Source organism: Terrapene carolina, unplaced genomic scaffold, assembly GCF_002925995.2.
Source record: "Terrapene carolina triunguis isolate 2854851 unplaced genomic scaffold, T_m_triunguis-2.0 Scaffold836, whole genome shotgun sequence".
NCBI lineage: Eukaryota > Metazoa > Chordata > Testudines > Emydidae > Terrapene > Terrapene triunguis.
The window spans coordinates 2,413,475-2,434,543 of NW_020665187.1; the positions used below are offsets into that span (position 1 = coordinate 2,413,475).

The 21,069-nt window shown below is 51.7% G+C and overlaps 1 protein-coding gene across 1 annotated transcript in view; it reads left to right on the top strand.

The window, feature by feature from the left end:
• Positions 1-21,069, top strand: part of PFKM (phosphofructokinase, muscle) — a 53,709-nt gene that overhangs the window by 27,034 nt on the left and 5,606 nt on the right. The window contains exons 5-18 of the mRNA XM_026660710.1: positions 1,806-1,995; positions 3,180-3,345; positions 3,911-3,955; positions 5,322-5,430; positions 6,537-6,632; positions 7,196-7,288; positions 9,041-9,166; positions 9,867-9,931; positions 10,604-10,667; positions 11,320-11,466; positions 12,705-12,775; positions 13,887-13,974; positions 15,102-15,254; positions 19,529-19,693. Of these exons, the coding sequence (XP_026516495.1) occupies positions 1,806-1,995; positions 3,180-3,345; positions 3,911-3,955; positions 5,322-5,430; positions 6,537-6,632; positions 7,196-7,288; positions 9,041-9,166; positions 9,867-9,931; positions 10,604-10,667; positions 11,320-11,466; positions 12,705-12,775; positions 13,887-13,974; positions 15,102-15,254; positions 19,529-19,693 (1,578 nt within the window). The remainder of the gene's footprint in view (positions 1-1,805; positions 1,996-3,179; positions 3,346-3,910; positions 3,956-5,321; positions 5,431-6,536; positions 6,633-7,195; positions 7,289-9,040; positions 9,167-9,866; positions 9,932-10,603; positions 10,668-11,319; positions 11,467-12,704; positions 12,776-13,886; positions 13,975-15,101; positions 15,255-19,528; positions 19,694-21,069) is intronic.

Sequence of the window (21,069 nt, forward strand, 5' to 3'; positions counted from 1 at the left end):
CCCACCACAGCAGCTCTGGGGCTGGGGCCGCGGGAGAGGTGTCTCTCCCCACCACGTCTTGGGTCCGTTGGCAGGGAATCACTGAAAGAGCAAGGGATCTCTTGCATAAATTGAACATCTACTGTAGAGCTACCAGGACCGGACAGCTCTTGGGAACGGCTAACCGGTGATGGAACCTTTCCCCTCCAGGTCACCAATTCAAATCCAGCCTAGGCTGGTAGTGGCTGAAAACAGATGGCACATGTTTGGGGGTTTCAGTCCCAGCTAGAGGGGAAGGGTGAGTCCAGTGGTCAGGGCATGAGCCCAGCCCTCAGGGGATGTGGGTTCAAGCCCCTGCTCTTGTGTGCAAATCATTTCCCTTCTCGGCACCTCCGTTTCCCATCCGTGAAATGGGGATCACAGCACTTCCCTCCGTCCCAGGGGGGGTGGGAGGGTAAGGGTGGTACAGATGGTGAGGTGCGCGGATACTGCTGTGAGACAACCAATCCTGCATCTGGGCAGGGGCTTAAACTAGCTGCCCCTTGCAGCCCCCTCTAACCCTACGGTTCTATGGTAGCACCTTAGCTAGATAACACGCTATCCCCTCGCGAAAGCTGCCAGTTCCTCCTTGCATCTCAGCCGAGAGCAGGATAGTTGAATGGAGTGTGGCTATTTCCCCATCGACAGGAGCATCCGCCAGCCGAGGACTGGGCCGGAGTGGGGTTGGCGGGGGGAGGATGTAGTTTGCGCTACTCATGGTAGTGGAATGATAGCAGCTCTATCCATAGGCGCTGACTTTCCAAAGGGCTGGAGGGTGCTCGACCCCTGGCTCGGCCCCATCCTCACTTCACCCCTTCCCCCAAGGCCCCACCGCCGCCCCGCCTCTTCCCGTCCCTGCTCCACCCCCTCCCCCAAGCGCACCACATCCTTGCTCCTCCCCTGTCCCTCGCAGCCTCCTGCACACCGCGAAACAGCTGTTCGCGGAGGGCGGGAAGTGCAGGGAGGCGCTGATCCACAGGGACTGCTGGCGGGTGGGAAGCGCTGGGGGAGGGAGGGGCGGGCTGATATGGGGGCTGCCCACCATTTTTTCCCCGTGGGTGCTCCAGCCTCGGAGCACCCACGGAGTCGCCGCCTATGCCTCTATCTACTAGGGTGCCTCCCTGGCAGGAAAGTGCCAGCGTAAAGAGCAAGGCCTGGCGTAACCAAGATAGATTCAGCGTTTAAGACTATAAGGGACCATTCGATCATCGGGTTTGGACTCCTGGATAGCCCAGGCCATTACATTTCACCCCTGTGTTGAGGCCAATATCGTACGTTTGACAACAGCATCGTTGAGAAAGGCATCCAGTCTGGATCTGAAGGTAGCAAGGGATGGAGAGTCCACCACTTCCCTGGGGAGGTTTGCTCCAGCATCCTCACTGTTGGAAATGTGCGCCTTACCTTGAATTTGAATTGGTCTGGCTTGACCTTCCAGCCCTTGGTTCTTGTCCTGCCTTTCTCGGCTAGTTAGGGAGCCCACTCCCGGGGAAGGTACTTTCACACTGTAATCAAGCCGCCTCTCCATCTTCTTGCTGATAAACTAAACACATCGAGCTCTTTAAGTTTTTTTCTCCAGCCCTGTGACTCTTTTCTGCGTCCTCTCCAATTTGTCAACATCCTTTTTAAAATGTGGACACCAGAACTGTTCCCATGTCAGTCTCACCGAGAATCCACTCTGACATGCAACCTGCTGGCCTCCACGCCTCCATCAGCTCCTGCGACAGACCACACAACCCTCTGGATGTTGGGGGTTCCTTATTGACCCCCGCCTTCTGCCTCCATCCCAGGGCGGCACAGTAATTGGAAGCGCCAGGTGCCAGGACTTCCGCACGCGCGAGGGTCGTTTGAAAGCCGCCCGCAACCTGGTGAAGAGAGGCATCACCAACCTGTGTGTCATCGGGGGAGACGGCAGCCTGACCGGAGCAAACACCTTCCAGGCCGAGTGGAGCAGTTTGCTAGTGGAACTGGTTAAAACAGGTAACGTGGTGACAAAGCAATAGGTGGAGTGGGAGGGGGTTAAGCTTTCCAGCCTGCCGGAGTGTGGCCAGGAGCCCCAGTAATTCTGCTGCACGGCCTCCTCCTTCCCCTGATCTTAGTTACAAAATAACTGGCTACCTCAGTCACTTGGGCCCCATCCGCAAAGCAGGTGCCTAACTTCCACTGAGGAGAGCCAGGCACCTAAATACCTTTGAGGATCTGGGCCCTGCTCTCTTTGCGATGTCACCCAGCTTCCCATGACCTCTCCACCCCTGAAGCCCCAAACACTCCCCAAGGGACATGCTATGGCCCCAAGTGCATGCCATCTCCCGAGCTCCCGCCCCCAAGACACCCACTCACCGGTGCACTCCCTTCCCGGAGACACCTCCTAGTGTGTGCGTCTCGTCCCAGGACACCCGTCTGGCCGCGTGTGTCACTCCCGGGTTCCCCACCTACGCACATCCCCAAGCAGACCACAGTGGAGCAAAGATGGTGAGGGCGTGGAAATGCCAGACAGCAGAGCTTGCTGGGAAGTGGAAAAAAAACTTCACAAACACTTAGTGAATTTCCCCTCCCCTGTTTTTCCATCCAGATGTTGTTCCTCATTCGGCTCTAGCAGGAAGTGACGGGTTTGAAGCGTCGCTGAGGTGGTACTGAGAATTCTTTCTCAGGGGCTCGGCTCGCATGCTCAGACCCTAAATGATGGCCATTTGTGGGGTCAGGAAGGAATTTTCCACATGGTCAGACTGGCAGGGATCTGGGGGGAGGGGGTTCGCCTTCCTCTTCAGCATGGGCACAGGTCACTTGCCAGGATCATTTGTGTGTATCTCACTGAATCAATCCCCTGCCATTGCAGAGGCCTGGGGCATGGGGGGACACTCTGTCCCTCCTGGTCTCTGTCTGTGGCCCACAACAGTTCAGTCTCCTGAGGACTGTACTGCTTTGGTCTGGTTGCTGGGTTTGGTACGGGGGTGGCGGGGTGGCCTTTTGTGGCCTGTGATGTACAAGAGGTCAGACTAGATGGGCTGGTGGTTCCTTCTGGCCTTAAACTCTGTGACTTTGGGCCTTACCCAAAGCCCCTTGAATTCACTGGGCTCTGGCTCAGGGCCTCGATGTGCATCGCCCAATGATAAGCTCACCGCAGACCATCAGCATTCCAAGGGGCCCGTGGAATCTCTCCGCAGGTGGCGTCACGGCAGAGGAAGCCAAGAACTCGAGTCACCTGAACATTGTAGGAATGGTCGGCTCCATCGATAATGACTTTTGTGGCACGGACATGACGATAGGCACAGACTCTGCCCTTCACAGGATAATGGAGATAGTCGATGCTATAACGACGACTGCCCAGAGGTGAGGCCTGGGGGCGGGTCTGCAACTCACCTCTTCCTTTTCAGCATCGGCGTTGGGATGCAGGGGTGTTGGGATGCCAGAGTCTAAGGGTACGTCCACACTGCAATCATGGGGTGGACCAGCCTGCCTAGCACCCTGGGTCATTATAGGGCAGCTTTCTGCCTTTCTGCACTTGGTTTTGTGTTCTGTGTCTGTACAGCACCTTGCACAACGGGGCCCTGATCCATGACTAGGGCTCCTGGGCACTGATGCAACACAGATGATTATTAATAATGCTAATAACAAGGTGCTGCACAAATGCGTGGTGGGAACCAGTCCCAGCCCTCAACTGCTGACCATCTGCAAAGTCAAGACAAACACAGGAGGAGAAATGACTTGCCAAAGGTCACACGGGAGCGCCAGGTATAGTACCAAGGCCTTCTGAATCCCAGTCTTCGGCCCTGATCCACTGGACTCAGCTGCGTCTCCACAATATTAAGGCCTTGTTGCTACTTAGGTTGATATATCTGTGGTATTGCTGCACTGCGGTAACTGCTGGGTGCACTCTCTCTCCTGTCTCTTGCAGTCACCAGAGGACGTTTGTGCTGGAGGTGATGGGCCGTCACTGCGGGTGGGTAAATCTTTCCTCTCTGTGCGTTTAACGGTTTTGCATTTTTGCCACCTCCTGACCCTTTGGCCCAGCGCACGGGGAGGCGGGGTGCTTGCTTCACAGGAAGTGGAGAGGCTAGAAAGAGGGGCCAATCGCAGGAAAAGACGGGCCGGAAGGGGCAAGCCATCCCGCCTGTCTTTCCAACCAACAAAACCAGTGAAAACCCAGGGGTGGAAAAAAGTCACTTAATTGTAATCAAGCTGGGTGAAACTGATCCTGATGCACAGGGGCCAGCATGAGGCCTATGCGCCCTTAGGGCTTAAATGACATGTAAGTGGTGTCTAGGCCTAGTACTGCCTCTCTCTCACCCACTATTATAATAGTCTCCTCTTTCCAGCCAGGACTCAGATGGGATTCTCTGATGACGCGGGCTGCAGGGGCATTTCTTGCCCTATGCGAGTCACTGTGCCGCCACTAAAAAGTAGCATTAGTCTTACAGTTCGGACGGTAGTGAAGGTTGTGACTCGCTCGCTGTTTAATAAATGTAACAGCGGGGCAAGCTCCTCCGGTTTGGAGAGAAGAAAGGCTGAGTCAGGAAAGGGAAAACGGCGAGTCCCCACGTCGTGAGGCTCGGGGGCTTGATCCTGCTCCATTGAAGACAGTGGGCCAGTTCTCAGCTGGTATAAAATGGTGTCGCTCCACTGAAATCAAGGCTGAAATTCTGGGGCTCAGCGGAATGTAGGGTGACCAGATGTCCCGATTTTATAGGGATAGTCCTGATATTTGGGGCTTTTTTTAATATGGGCTCCTATTACCCCTCCCCCACCCCCCCGTCCCGATTTTTCACACTTGCTGTCTGGTCAGCCTAGCGGAGTGTCCCTTTTGACCTTGAGATCTGTGGCTGTATAAGAGTTTTGTTAAGTTGGCTGCAGGTGGAATTCTCCCCTAGCACAAGGCTGGTGTCCCTCTGCAATCCCACATACGCCCCCATAATAGGGCTTGAATTGCCCTTCAGCAGGGCAGGGCCCCTTGTGCACCAGGGTAGATGTCCCCCAGGGGAAGCTGAGGGAGCTCAGTCTGCAGCGTGGTCCCCCCCCCCCCGATTGTCCCCCAAAACTTCAGGAGGTTTGAAATTTCATCAGAGTTAGTTCAGAAGAGAAACAGAGCGCCAGGGAACTCGGGGTGCCCCAGGGCATCGAACAGAACTGCATGGAATAGGTTTTTTTTGCATGCAAATTTGAAACCAGCAAGCAGTTATTTCCAGAACGGCTCCCTCCAGCCCTTGCCATCAACGGCAGCTTCTCCGCTTGCTAAGCACGAGGCGTGAACTTTAAAACTCGCAGCACACCCCTGGCTCGCTAACCTTCCTCCTTCTCTCTCGCCTTAGCTACCTAGCTCTCATAACGGCCCTGGCTTGTGGTGCTGACTGGGTTTTCATTCCCGAATCTCCGCCTGAGGATGACTGGGAGGAACACTTGTGCAGGAGGCTAATCGAGGTAACCCCAGCCAAACGTCTCGTAGGCAACTCCTGCTTTGCACAGACTTGATCCCGGATTGGGATGCTAGGACGCTCGAGAGTCAAGCTCTGAGAAGGACATTGGTCTAGTGGTTAGGGTACTGGTCGGATCCTGGGGTTCAAGTCCCTGCTCTGCCACTGCTTCCAGTTTGACCTTTGGCAAGTCACTTGGGCCCAGCTCTTCAGAGGTATTTAGGTGCCTAACTCCCACTGACATCACTGGGAATTAGATGCTGAAACACCTGAGCCCGTGTCCCTCTGTGCCTGAAATACCCCACGTGAATAATAGCACGGCTCCACCTCACAGGAAGATTGTGAGCATAAATCTACTTAAAGATTGTGAAGCGCTCAGATACCGTGGCAGTGGGGGGCCATGTGCGAACTGAAGCTAGATTTAGCTCGATGCTTTCCCTTCTCCATTTGGTCCGGTCTCCTGCTGGAAGGAGTTCCCGGGGACAGGAAGGCTAATTGGTCAGGAATTTTGTGACAAAACATTTCTCGCATCCAGGATGGGCTTTCTGGAGAGAACGAGGAGTACTTTCGTGGGCTTAGCCCAAATAAATCTATTAGTCTCTAAGGTGCCACAAGTACTCCTCGTTCTTTTTGCTGATACAGACTAACACGGCTACCACTCTGAAACCTTTCTGGAGAGAGACACCCCAGAGTAGCCCACTGATCTGATCTGCCAGAATCCGGCAGAGCAGAGTTTTGAACGAGGCTCTTCCATATCCCAGGGGAGTGCCCTAACCACTAGGCGATTGGCCACAGTGGTGAGTGCGCTGTCATATGCTGATCATGGGATCAGTCTCTGTTCACAAAAAAATAGGCAGGGCCTCGGTGTTGTTCTGACGTGGAACAAGAATGTCGACAGCTCAAAACTGTTCACAGAATGGACTTCTGGTTTCCCAGCCAGCCCTCGCTAGCACCCAGAGTTCTGCTTAGATCCTGCTTCAGCCCACGGCTGTAAGTGGGACTAGAGCAGTGCATTGGCCCTATTCTGTCCCCTGCAAGGGGGTGACTCCAACCCGCAGTGTGCAATTTTACACGTTCCATCAATGGGTTGCTTTCTCCTTTCCTTTCCTTCAGACAAGAGGCCGGGGATCGAGACTAAACATCATTATCGTGGCTGAAGGAGCCATCACCAAGCAGGGCCAACCCATCACCTCGGAGGACATCAAAAACGTGAGTGGGGCCTGGGGTCAGCTCTGTGCTCTCTCCTGTGCTCTTGTGATCTCCCAGAATGCACCTGTCTGCTTTCAAATTACCACGAACGCTCAGCTCGTCGGCGGTTGTAAAGCAGCATTGCTCGACGGCGTGTTGGCGATTTACCCCAGCTATAGATATGGCCCCAAAAGTGCATCCCTCTTTGGTGCTGCCCGAGATGCCCGAATGGAATGAGGAGCCTCCGGCCTTCCACATGGCTGCCTTAACGAGATTTGGAGGGCCTGGAGGCCTTAAAGATTTGCTGGTACTCTTTGCTGTCCAGCATTTGTGCTGGATTACAGCTAGCCAGACATTATGGCTGAGCAAGACAGGGCTCCGCTAGCAGAAAGCTTTAAAACCACCCTCAGTTGCAGAGTCTCAGCTGGTGTCAATCGCCTGGCACGGCTCCATTTGAAGGCTGAGGATCTGGCCCCCGGATCTTAGTCTCCAGTGGTCTCTGCTGTTGCATGTTCACTCATGTCACAGTCTGGACTCTTGAGATAAAGATGAATCTCTTCTGTCGTTTTCTCGCTTCCCTTTAGTTGGTTGTTAAACGCCTTGGCTATGACACGAGAGTCACCATCCTCGGGCACGTGCAGCGTGGTGGGACCCCCTCTGCCTTTGACCGCATCCTGGTATGAACATTTGCTATCTCCTCCATGCTTCTCCTTCTAGTTGAGATCCTTTTACAAACCCTAATGACCCCCATTGCGGCCTTCCCTCAAGACAGAGCCAGGGGACTCCAGAGCAGAGCATAGAGTCATGGGAACACAGGGCTGGAAGGGACCTTGAGAGGTCATCCAGTGCATCCCCCTGCACTGAGGCAGGATTAAGCACACCTAGATCATCCCTGACTGGGATTTGTCTTAAAAACAAGCTCCCTAGGAAACCTGTTCCAGTGAGTCACTGTTTAACCACTGTTTCACACTGGTCCTGGCCAATTTGGGGCCCACGGAAAAATCTCCCCGGCCCCTGGGCTGGAGGAGCTCTTGCTCCAGCAGGGGCATGGAGCTTTTCCAGTCTCGGGGCCGCGGGGGGGCCTCAGGGAAAAGAGGCACAGTGGGGGGGTGAATGGTGAGGGCTGCAAGTAGACGGGGGGGAGGGGCTCCAGGCTCCGCTGCGGCCCCCAGACAGGGGGTGGGGGGGAGAAGAGGCTCCGGGCTTGGAGCTCTGGCCAGGGCTGAGAGCTCCGCTGCAGTCCCGGCCAGGGCCACGGGGGGCGGGTTAAGAGCAGCATGCAGGGGCAGGGCCTTGGCCGGAAGAGGCGGGGCAGGGGTGCTAGCCTCCCCAAGGGGAAGCTTCACGCGCTGCCCCTGCACACAACGCACAGTCAACCTGTGGAACCCATTGCCAAGGGATGTTGTGAAGACCAGTAGTATAATTAGGTTAAAAAAAGAACTAGATACGTTCCTGGAGGATCGGTCCTTCAATGGCTATTAGCCAAGATGGTCAGGGACACGATTCCCATGCTCTGGGTGTCCCTAAACCTCTGACTGACAGGAGCTGAGACTGGGTGATGGGCTGGATCACTTAATAATTGCCCTGTTCTATTCGTTCCCTCTGAAGCACCTGGCACTGGCCACTGTCGGAAGATGGGACACTGGGCTAGTGGACCATTGGTCTGACCCAGTGTGGCCGTTCTTATGTTATGTGCTAAGGCTGTTCTCATGACCCCCTTCAGCCGTCTCTTCCCTCGATTAAACATGCCCAATTCTTTCAACCTTTCCTCAGAGGTCAGGTTTTCTAAACCACTTATCTTTGTTGTTGCTCTCCTCTGGACTCTCTCTCATGGCAGTCGCATGGCCCTGGTGCATCATAGGAAATACAGGCCAGTTGGCGAGCCCAGCCCAGAGAGGGGAATGGAGGAATAAGACACCCAAACTACAGCGCCCATGAAGCACCACGATTGCATTTTAGAACTGAAATATTTCCGGTTTTGGATATTTAATTTTTTCAATGAAAAATCAACATTTTCCTGGAAAGCAGACACTTTTTACGAAAAAACTAGTTTAGCTGAAAAACGGATTTTACATTAAAAAAACAGCTTCAATGGCAATTTTTTTGACCAGTCCTAAAAAGGGCCACCACCCTCCATTCATCAGTAGGGACTGAACCTGTGACCTACAGCTCCAAATGAAAGAACAAAGGGAGTAGCCCCATTACCTGATAGCAGTAGTAGGCTGTTATCTTCTATGTAGACTAGCCACCAATGGTAGGGTTGGGGGAAGAGATCTACTTATCCGTATGTTACAGTGTGGTTTTTTTAAGTTCTTCCTAAGGACTGATTCAGGGGAATCTGTATTGAGGGTATAAGCGGGAGCATGGGATATGGATGTCCAAGGAAATATAGAGCCATCAAAGACTAAAGCCCCTTCTGTGTGTCTCAGGGAAGCAGAATGGGGGTGGAAGCAGTCATGGCCTTGTTGGAAGGGACCCCGGATACCCCAGCATGTGTCGTCAGCCTGTCCGGGAACCAAGCTGTCCGCCTGCCTCTCATGGAGTGTGTCCAAGTGGTGAGTATTTCCCTCCCTCCACTCCAACCACGTCCAGTGTGCTAGGTGCTGTACGAACATATGGTAAATGACAGCTCCTGCCCCAAAGAGCTTACAGTTTAAAAGACTGGTGGATGAGACTAACAAGAGGGTGGATGGGAATAATACAAATAGATGCTTTAAAACAGATGGGCAGTTCTTAGCCAATCAGTAGCAGAGATGACAACTTGCCATCCACCTAGACATCACCAGGGGCCATGTTCTCTAGGTATCGTAGTGTTCCTGATGTTGACTGGCTGAACTGCTGGAGAGCAGGTATGAATTAAGGCAATCTAGTGTCTGAGGCTCATGTCCTGTCCCCCCAGCCCTGGGGCATGGCCCCACCTCTCCTAAGGGAGGTATCAGGTTTCAGATTTAAGATGAATGGGAAAGTTCACACCTCTTGGAGCTCTTGTTTCAGGCTCTTTGCAGACTCCAGCAGGCCTCGGTCAGTCTCAGGTCACATTTCCAAGCTTTTCTGTGCAGCTACGAGAGCCAGGAATAGTATTTTTAAATGAAAACAGATTCTGATCTTAACATACAGCCCAGGCCCGTAGTGTCTTGCTCCAGACCTGCTTGTGCTTAATCTCAATTTCCATCTGGGACTGCAGTCGAGTTAAAATGAGATTTTTAGAGACCGATCTTTAGATCTTTTCTTTTTCCTGCTGCTTCCTCCTCACAGACCAAAGATGTCACGACAGCAATGAATGAGAGACGATTTGACGATGCTGTTAAATTGAGAGGAAGGTGAGTGAATGTGCTATTTAAAATAAGATATTTAAAGGGTCAGGGACCTATTGTGGCTCTAAACATACTATAATAATAATAATTAATAAATAATCCCTAGCTCTTATCTAGCACTTTTCATTAGCAGATCTCACAGTGCTTTACAAAGGAGGTCAGTATTATGACCCCCATTTTACAGATGGGGAAACTGAGGCACAGAGGGGTGAAGTGACTTGCTCTAGGTTACACAGCAGGCCAGTGGCAGAGCCAGGACTCAAGTCTCCTGAGTCCCAATCCAGTGCTCTAGCTACTAAGCCACACTGCACTGAAAAGAAACCAGCGTTCCTCTAATGGTGCTTCATTGGGAGACTTACAAGTAGGCGAAGCTCACAGCCTCCTCCACAGCATGAAGGTGCTTATCTACTACAAAAAAGAAAAGTGCCCATTTTTACAGGGAGGGGAATTAACCATTGGAACAACTTTCCCAGGAACGCGGTCGATTCCCCATTGCTTGGAGTCTTTAAATCAATGCTGGAATATTGAAATGAAAAATAGTTTAGCTCAACCACCAGATATGGGCTGGATGCAGGACTCACTGGGAGAGGCTCTCCGGTCTGTGTGATGCAAGATGACTAGATGATCAGAATGGCCTCTTCTGGCCTTGAGATCTGACTCCCCCCTCCTTTCTTGCAGGAGCTTCCAGAATAACTGGAACGTTTACAAGTTGCTGGCTCACGTGCGCCCACCCTCTACAAAGGTACGAAACAAACAACAGGTGGCTCCTCGTCCGTTTTCTTTACGGTCTGCGCAGCTGCGTATGCATCAGGGCTGGGATTTTCAAAGGAGGCTAAGGCAGATAGGCATCCAACCCTCCCTGTTAGTTTTCAATGGGAGTTAGGCGCCTAATGCCCCAGGCCCCTTTGAAAATGAAAGTGTAGACCATTGGTGGGCAACCGTGGCTTGCAGGCTGCATGCGTCCCATCAGGGTAATCTGATTGCGGGCCACGAGACATTTTGCTGATGATGACTATCCGCAGGCATGGCCCCCCGCAGCGCCCAGTGGCTGTGGTTCGCCGTTCCTGGCCAATGGGAGCTGCGGGGCGCCGTGCCTGCAGATGGTCAACATCAGCAAAATGTCTCACGGCCCACAGTCAGATTACCCTGATGGGCCGCAGGTTGCCCACCACTGGTCTAGACCCTCAGCATGCTGTGGGGCCACGTGGCTGTGCCAATGCAAGGCTACGGGTCTGTACTATGGGCCAGCCCAAAGCTGTACATCTGTGCCAGTGCCCCGGGGCCTTGCTGTACTGGTGCTGTGGGACCTTTCCCCACTTATTTCAGCAGTTTGGGGAGCATTCCCGTTTTCTCTGTTTCTTTCTCAATGCCATCTCCTGCTCCCCCCACTGCAGAGCGGGTATAACCTGGCCGTGATGAACGTCGGCGCTCCAGCCTCCGGGATGAACGCAGCCGTGAGGGCGGCCGTCAGGATTGGGCTAATCCATGGGCACAAGATGCTGGCTGTGCACGATGGGTTTGATGGTCTCGCCCATGGACAGGTACCATCTAGGACAAGGCAGCTTTCCAGCATCCTTCCTCCAGACAGAGTCTCCATGCGCTGTAAAAAGCCCTGACAACCAGCAGCAGGAGAGGAACATTCAGAGCCATGGAGAGGAGGGAAATCTGAGGTGGAACAGGGGGCTGATGAGATAGGGAGGCCGTTCCAGAGAGCGGCAGCTGCAGAAGAGAAGGCTCTTCCACAACACGTGGCAAGAGTGTCTGGAGAAAGGTAGTGCTAGAGGTGTGGAGATCTAGAGAGAGAGGCTGGAGCAAGCCCATGGAGGCTATGGATCCTAAACTGAACGGGAGAGCCTATGACGAGGCTCCAGCCCTAGTCAGGTGATGTTCAACATGGCGGGGTTATGGAGTGAACAATCAAGGTGAAAGAGAAAAGGCTCCTGGTTTAGTATTGGGCTTCCAGGCAGCGTGGACAGAGAAACTGGATCAAAGGCTGCTGTGGGCAGTATCTGTATCTCAGCCCAGTGGTGCCTTTCTGTCTCCAGAAGACACACGCGTGTCCCAAAGAATGTCCGCACTGATGGGGATTCTGGTTAGATGCAGGACTGAGAACTATACATAACGATCTTGAACGTGTCTTCCTGAAGGTGTTTGAAAGGTGTTTAACTCTGTACATACGTGGGGAACATCGGGTGCAGTCCCATAGGACAGTGGTCTCCAAAGTGGGGTGCGTGCTCCCTAGGGGGTGCGCAAGAGGATCCTGGGGGGTGCGCGGCAGGAGGAGCGCTGCTTTTTTTTTTTTGCTTTGTCTTCAGTTTGGGCGGGAGTCCGAGCGGCTTTTTTTTCTTTGGCAAAAATGGTAGCGCCGGCGCAGCAGGGGGTGCGTGCTCAAAATTTTTTTACTGATAGGGGTGCGCGATCAAAAAAGTTTGGAGACCACTGCCATAGGACACGATTCAAATTGCTTAGGAAAGTTCTGTCCAGTAAGAGCTGCTCTGGACAGACCAGCCTCACTGTCTGTTGCCTCTGAAGCACTAGGGTAAATGACCTCACAGGATGCAGGGCACTGGAGAATCAAACCCACAATCTCACACCAACATCAGTTGCTTACTCTCTAAACGGGGGAATAGTTATTTCAAGATGTGCTTTGGGCTCAGTAGGTGCAGTTTCCCATCGTGAGTCACTTCCACTGTCCCCACCTTGTTTCCATGTAGGGAAACTGTTACTGGCAAATCAAATAGCCCACTCTTTGTAACTCCTTCTCTTCCCTTTTCACCAGGTGGAAGAGATTGGCTGGGGAGGCGTAGGTGGCTGGACTGGGCTTGGTGGATCGAAACTTGGCACAAAAAGGTAACCCACTAAAGCATTCTTCCTCTAGCTAGCTACCTGCGTGTCCTTCAAGATACTATTATCAGAGTGGTATCAAACACATGCTTTGATCAGCGTCATCGCAGGCCTGATTTTCAGACGTGTGGCACCACCTGCTGCAACTCCAGGTGAAATCAGCGTTCACTGCAGGTGCTCAGCACCTCTGGAGATTAGGTCTTAGGGGCCACATTCTCTGGCCCACCAAGTACGTAGAAATCACTTAAACTCCTTGGGGCAGAAACTGTCTTTGCTGTGTTTGTACAGCGCCTAGCACAGTAAGGTCCTGGGCCATGACGGGGCTCCTAGGTGCTACGTAACACACATAAATAACATGTGCAGCACAGAATGAAACCAACCAGAGATACAGACTGGAGAATTCGCCCAGGTGCATCCTTAGCCTGAGTGAAAAGGAGCCATGATGGAGGTGATCTTTACCACTGACGTAATCTCCGCCATGAAGCTTACACCAGCGGCGGAAGTTAAATTAGCCCCTCAAGCAGCTCTTCCTTCTGCCAGGCCCAGGCGACTGGAGATCAGGGAGCTGCAACCAGCTGTCACTTGGGGCAGTGCAGGATTGTGGCCCGCATGTCTCCATAGCGATGCTGTAGCAAGCGGAAGCCGAGATGGCCCTGCCATTCTGAGCCGCTCATTTCAGTTGCTTTTTACTTTTCGTCTTTCCGTGGCTTCTCACGCTTGGCCTCACCCTGGAAGTGAGAGCTGCTTGATGGTATCCCGAGCCCGGAGAGAACATCCCTGTTCTAAAACACAGCAGGATGCCATGAATGATGTGTTGGGGGACGGGGGGGGATATTGACGTGATCACACATACGTGCAGTCGATGGAGGAGATTGAAGCAACCGTTGCAACGATCAGATGGCAAGTCTGTTAAGCCCTTAACTAGTCTGGAGCTTTGCAAATGGATCCAGTCTCTTCCTTGCATTCAGCAAATTGAGCCCCGTCCCCCTGTGTCCTCCCAGCAAATTCCTCTTGTGCCATCTCCCTCCATGCCAGACTCAGTGCTCTCCACATCCAGGGACTCTACAGGCCCAGGAGGGTGCATTGATGCTTTTTCTGGCATTTCTGCCTCCAACAGGACTCTGCCTAAGAAATACTTGGAGGAAATCAGCGCCACCATCAGCAGTTTTAACATTCACGGGCTGATCATCATCGGGGGCTTTGAGGTGAGTCAGGCAGGCTGCAGTGAGTTTTTACAGGCTTAGAACCTGGGGCCTGTGGGGTAGCAGGGGGCCAGCCACCTTTCTCCACCCACGGAACACCCCAGAGGAGATCTGAATCCTGGGGGACGTGAGGCCAGCTGCTTGGCCGGGTGCAAAGATGCTCACCGAGAATAGGGGGTCGTTACTGGAGGAACTTGACCGTTCCCAGGCCTGTCAATGCCTTGAAAATGTTGGAAATCTCCTGTGGTGACTCAGGAGCAAAGATTATCCCAATGCAGCCTGAGTGCTGAGTCTCATCCAGAGCGGGGCTCAGCCTCTGGGGCTCCAGTCACCAGGGCATTAAGGAACTCAACTTGTGGGCTGATCCCTTCCAGGCCCATCTCTTTTTCCTTCCCCAGGCTCAGGGGATCTGTCAGGGTTCCATTCCCTACGGCTTCCTAGAATGGCTGGTTCCCCCCACTAGGTGTCTGGGTGGCATTGCTGGAGTTGGATCATGAAGCTCCTGGGTTCTCCATTTCCGAGAGGACCAGAATGTGTTTGTGTGGGACACTGGGCGATCTTCAGCAAAGTTCTCATGGTAGATGCAGGGCACCGGTGTCAGTTCTTTGCCCCTCTGTGCAAAACAATACACTGGGCACCTGCTGGACACGCTGCCTGCCTTCGAGCTTTTAGGGTATGGAGGGAGCATCCCCCAGGGCCACTGCTACCCCACCCTGAATCAAATGGAACCAATCTTGATCCCACCCCAAAAGGCCTTAGACCCAGCAGAATACCCTTCCTGTCCTTTCTGTGTACCGTGCCTACCACCTGATCCATGACTGGAGATTCCAGGCTCTGTGATAATACAAATAATAAATACCTAACTGTCTCATTCTGGGTACGATTAATCCTATCTTCACGCTGACCGTTTTCCAGATGCAGCACCAAGGGAAATCCTGGCCCCATTGAAGTCCATGGCAAAACACCCATCTTCAGTGGGGCCAGGATGATGTTACCAAACTACTAAGTGTTAGGAAAAGCTTCCAACTCAGTCACCATCCTCCCTGCCCCTAGAGGTGAATGTGGCCCCAGCAAGAAGCAAACCCAGGACTTTTCAATGCTGCTCTCCCTTTCTTCCGGGCATCCCGTAGGCTTTCACTGGGAGCTTAGAGCTCGTGGAAGGTCGTGGCAAATACGAAGAGCTCTGTATCCCGGTGTGTGTTATTCCAGCCACCGTGTCCAACAACGTCCCCGGCTCGGACTTCAGCATCGGAGCAGACACCGCCCTCAATACTATCACCACGGTAAAGCATTTGAAATCTTCTTCCTGCTATGAAAACCCCCAGTCCACGAGTAGCATGATTTGTAGATTCAAAAGCCATAAGGGACCACTGTGATCATCTCCTCTGACTTCCTGCATAACACGCCAGAGAACTTCCCTGAAGTACCTGCTGTTTGAACTAGAGAGATCTCTTAGAAACAACATCCAATCTTGATTTTAAAATTGCCAGTGATGGAGAATTCACCACGACCCTGGGTAAATTGTTCCAGGGGTTAATTACACTTACAAAGCCTATTTGTAGTCTAAATTTGTCTAGCTTCAGCTTCCAGGCACTGGATCTTGTTAGATCTTTGTCTGCTAGGCTGAAGAGCCCATTAGCAAGTTTTTGTTCCCCATCTAGGTACCAGACTGTGATCAAGCCACCCCTTAACTTTCTCTTTGTTAAGCTAAATACTTGAGCTCCTTGAATCGATCACTAGAAATAAGGCTATGTTTTAGTCACAGGTATTTTTAGTAAAAGTCATGGATAGGTCACGGGCAATAAACAAAAATTCACGGCCTGTGACCTGTCCATGCCTTTACTATATACCCCTGACTAAAACTTGGGGGGGGGAGCTAAGCGGGGGGGCACCACTTATGTTATGTTCTTACCAATTCTCAAAAGGAATACAAATGTTTACTGTCTTTGTTATATAAAGATCAGCAACAAGTCCATAGTAAAGGTTAAAAATATATTGAAAGTTATTAGTTAGTGTCGGTAAAGGAAGTGTGTAATGAGGTAAAAGTGAAAGGTAGAATTGCTGAAAAAGATTGAAATATTTCTTGATGTAGAAAGGAAATTACTTCACAATTCCTTACCTGTATATTTCCCAGATATTAAGGCAATACCTTGGTTATTTTTAAAATTTTTATTAAAGCAACCTTAACTAAATATAAATATTTTTCTTTTGGAGACATCTGTCTTATTTCATTCAAGAGTTGAACAATGGTTTTAGTGCTATTCTAGTTACCAGAGCAGGGTGGAATGTTTTGAATTTTGACCCCGACCATCTCAATTGTTCTCCCTACCAATGGAAGTGGTGGATTCTCCAACCCTGGAAGTCTTTGAGTACATCTACACAGCAGTTGGGGGGGTGTCAAGCTAGTGCAGCAAATAGCAGTTGGTCACAGCAGTTCAGTTAGCTGGCCGAATACATAGCTAGGATCTCCAGCCAAACTAACGCATGTACTTCTACCCGAGCTGGGAATTCCATCTCCCATCTGCAGTGTAGACATCCCCTTCAAATATGCTATAGCTCAGGCAGAAGTTATGGGCTCGATGCAGGAATTATTGGGTGAGGTTTTCTGGACTGTTTTATGCAGGAAGTCAGAGATGAAATCAAGGAAAGTGTGGGCCCCTTACTGAATGAGGGAGGCAACCTAGTGACAGAGGATGTGGAAAAAGCTAATGTACTCAATGCTTTTTTTGCCTCTGTCTTCACGAACAAGGTCAGCTCCCAGACTACTGCACTGGGCAGCACAGCATGGGGAGGAGGTGACCAGCCCTCTGTGGAGAAAGAAGTGGTTCAGGACTATTTAGAAAAGCTGGATGAGCACAAATCCATGGGGCCGGATGTGCTGCATCCGAGGGTGCTAAAGGAGTTGGTGGATGTGATTGCGGAGCCATTGGCCATTACCTTTGAAAACTCATGGTGATCGGGGGAGGTCCTGGATGACAGGAAAAAGGCTAATGTAGTGCCCATCTTTAAAAAAGGGAAGGAGGAGGATCCGGGGAACTACAGGCCAGTCAGCCTCACCTCAGTCCCTGGAAAAATCATGGAGCAGGTCCTCAAGGAATCAATTCTGAAGCACTTAGAGGAGAGGAAAGTGATCAGGAACAGTCAGCATGGATTCACCAAGGGCAAGTCATGCCTGACTAACCTAATTGCCTTCTATGATGAGATAACTGGCTCTGTGGATGAGGGAAAAGCAGTGGATGTGTTATTCCTTGACTTTAGCAAAGTTTTTGATACGGTCTCCCACAGTATTCTTGCCAGCAAGTTAAAGAAGTATGGGCTGGATGAATGGACTATAAGGTGGATAGAAAGCTGGCTAGTTCGTCAGGCTCAACGGGTAGTGATCAATGGCTCCATGTCTAGCTGGCAGCCGATATCAAGCGGAGTGCCCCAAGGGTCAGTCCTGGGGCCGGTTTTGTTCAATATCTTCATTAATGATTTAGAGGATGGCGTGGACTGCACCCTCAGCAAGTTTGCAGATGACATTAAACTAGGAGGAGTGATAGATACGCTGGAGGGTAGGGATAGGATACAGAGGGACCTAGACAAATTAGAGGATTGGGCCAAAAGAAATCTTATGAGGTTCAACAAGGACAAGTGTAGAGTCCTGCACTTAGGACGGAAGAATCCCATTCACTGTTACAGACTAGGGATCGAGTGGCTAGGCAGCAGTTCTGCAGAAAAGGATCTAGGGGTTACAGTGGACGAGAAGCTGGATATGAGTCAACAGTGTGCCCTTGTTGCCAAGAAGGCTAACGGCATTTTGGGCTGTATAAGCAGGGGCATTGCCAGCAGATCGAGGGACGTGATCATTCCCCTCTATTCAGCATTGGTGAGCCTCATCTGGAGTACTGTGTCCAGTTTTAGGCTCCACACTACAAGGATGTGGAAAAATTGGAAAGAGTCCAGCGGAGAGCAACAAAAATGATTAGGGGGCTGGAGCACATGACTTATGAGGAGAGGCTGAGGGAACTGGGATTGTTTAGTCTGCAGAAGAGAAGAATGAGGGGGGATTTGATAGCTGCTTTCAACTACCTGAAAGGGGGTTCCAGAGAGGATGGATCTAGACTGTTCTCAGTGGTAGCAGATGACAGAACAAGGAGTAATGGTCTCAAGTTGCAGTGGGGGAGGTTTAGGTTGGATATTAGGAAAAACTTTTTCACTAGGAGGGTGATGAAGCACTGGAATGGGTTACCTAGGGAGGTGGTGGAATCTCCTTCCTTAGAGGTTTTTAAGGTCAGGCTTGATAAAGCCCTGGCTGGGATGATTTAGTTCGGGATTGGTCCTGCTTTGAGCAGGAGGTTGGACTAGATGATCTCCTGAGGTCCCTTCCAACCCTGATATTCTATGATCACAAAGATTCCTTCTTGCCTTAAAAATCTCAGGGAGGGGGAATCAGGAAAAAACGTTGTTGAAATTATAGAGGAGGTTGAATTTATTTATTTATTGAAATTTCAAGTTTACAAAATTTCTCAAAATTTCCAACTGAACATGAAAAAAACCTCAAAAGTTTCTCCCTCCCCCTCCCCCCACCCCCCAAACGAACTCTAGCAATGACCTGATTTGTATATTTCTCTTCTGAGGGCTGAATCCATTAGATTGATCCATTGCCCAGCTCCTGGCTACATTACAGTCAAAATTCCGAGCACTGTTTGTGTTGTTCTATAAAAAGCGTTTTCAGCACCACTGCAAATATAAAATGTACATGAGTTGATCCGTAACAGTTGCATCTTTCTAAGGCCTCAGTTATGAGCCTTCTTGTATGTTCATGAGGAGCCCACTTCCCCTGCACGGGATACCATGATTGCCAGACATTGGGCAAAGAAGAGCGCAGCCTTTGGGCTGCTAATCCCCTTGCTTTGCAGGCAGGTGGGCAGGGGTGGGGAGTGGGCGGAGCCAAAGCCGTGCCCCTCCCTCCCAATGCGCCAGCCAATGCAGCTGTGCCCACGTGGAGGGAGGCGTACGCTATGCCAGGAAAAGGGTTGGCAGCTAACTCCCCTCCCATGGAGAGATGGTGAAGCAGTGATTGAACTGCTATGCTCAGTCTCAGTTCACGTCCTACCCTGTCCCTGGGGCGGTGTAGCCACATGCTGCCACTATAACTCAGGCTGGATTGCAAGGTGCCAATCCACCCCTAAACTTTACTGTGACACGCCCCCACCCCAGGGGCCCTGTTATCTGCTACCACGGCCTGCTTGGCCCAGGTTCTCAAAGTCACCCCAGCAGAACAAGATCCCAGTGAATCTGAGGCATTGTGGAATTCTGCAGTTAAGAGAGAACTACACTTCAACCTCGCTGCTATTAAAGAGAGAGTCCTTCCACTCCACGAACCTTCCTGCTCTGGGGCGAGTGGGCAAGTCTCTCTACCTCGCTTCCGATGAAAGATTTCACTGGGTGTTTCACAGACATGCCCCGTCCCCACACCCCCAGAGTAGTTTTTTAACCCTCATTCGTATCACCCCAGCCTTGATCTCCTTTATTAAGCGGCTCTAAGTAAATCTTGTTCCTATCCCCTCCCCAGACCTGTGACCGTATCAAACAATCTGCAGCCGGCACCAAGAGGCGGGTGTTCATCATCGAGACCATGGGAGGGTACTGCGGCTATCTGGCCACCATGGCAGGCCTGGCTTCAGGAGCGGACGCGGCTTATATTTTTGAAGATCCCTTCACCATCCGCGACTTACAGGTGAGAGTCTCTTTACCTACAACCAACTCTTCTGTTCCCCTGTGCTCAAGTAGACAACACAAGTACACTGTACATAGACTTCTTCACCTGGAGTCCAAGCACCCTCCACCGGACAGGCGTGGAGCTGCAGCTGCGCAGAGGCATGTACCTAGAAAGCACAGTAGGTGTAGTACTAAGAACCAAAAGGGCCCGATGGTCTGACCCACCCCCAGTCAGTGTGGTGCTCTGTTCTCCCTCGAGTGGTGGATGGGATAGCACCACATACAGGTTGATGAGCCTGCTACAGACTTGGCTAAGAGCGATGGACTTTTTAGCTCAGCCAGTGGAGTCTCGCGGTCAAGAGGCCCCAGGTTCGTTCCCCACTGCTGACGAGCCACCCAGGGACATGGCATTCTACAGACTTCAAGGCAAGTTCACCCCGGCAGAAACAAGTGCAAGTCCACCAAAGGCAATGTAGCAGTGCCTGCTTAATTCAGCCCTTGGCCCGTATCCCGGAGGGCAGAGATGCAAACTAATCAGAGGGTCTCAGTGTCCCGGGATCCCACGGAGGTCGGTGTGGACAGACTTGTCCCACTTCCTGCTGGAAAGGCTCGTGTCAGGCAAGGGAGCAAATGCTGCTCTCAGTGACTCTGATCTAAATCCAGAGCAAGGTCCTAGGCTGCAGTGGAGTTATTCCGGCTTTCATAGGGCCTGGTTCTTATTTACACCAATGCCCTTTTCTACGGCTCTGGCAACACAAAGGAACTGGAGCTTGTGAGCACTTCGGAGCCTGGACTGGCTTTTTGGCCTTTGTCCGTACAGCGCCTAGCACAATGGGATCCTGGTCCATGCCAGAATACAAATCATAAACAATAACAGTGCGAATGAGAAGCTGGCCCGTGGACTCTAAGGCCTGAGGGGGCCATTCTTCATCTACTCTGACCTCCTGCATCCCCCAGGCTGAAGGATCTCACCCAGCGACTCCTGCATGGAGCCTAGTAACTAGACTATGATCAGTGCAAGAAGTGAGGTTTTTACCCACGAAAGCTTATGCCCAAATAAATCTGTTAGTCTTTAAGGTGCCACCGGACTCCTTGACGTTTTTGTAGATACAGACTAACACGGCTACCCCCTGATACTTGAGTGCTGGGGCTAGGGTCATCTACTCCTCCAAGGGTCCACGCAGGCACCACTGTTTTGCCATTGGCTGTAACGTCCCATTAAAATCAATGGCAGTTCTGAACCCTCAATTACTGCAGTCTAAGGGTAGGTCTACACTTACCTTCGGGTCCGGCGGTAAGCAATCGATCTTCTGGGATCGATTTATCGCGTCTTGTCTAGACGCAATAAATCGATCCCGGAAGTGCTCGCCGTCGACGCCGGTACTCCAGCTCGGC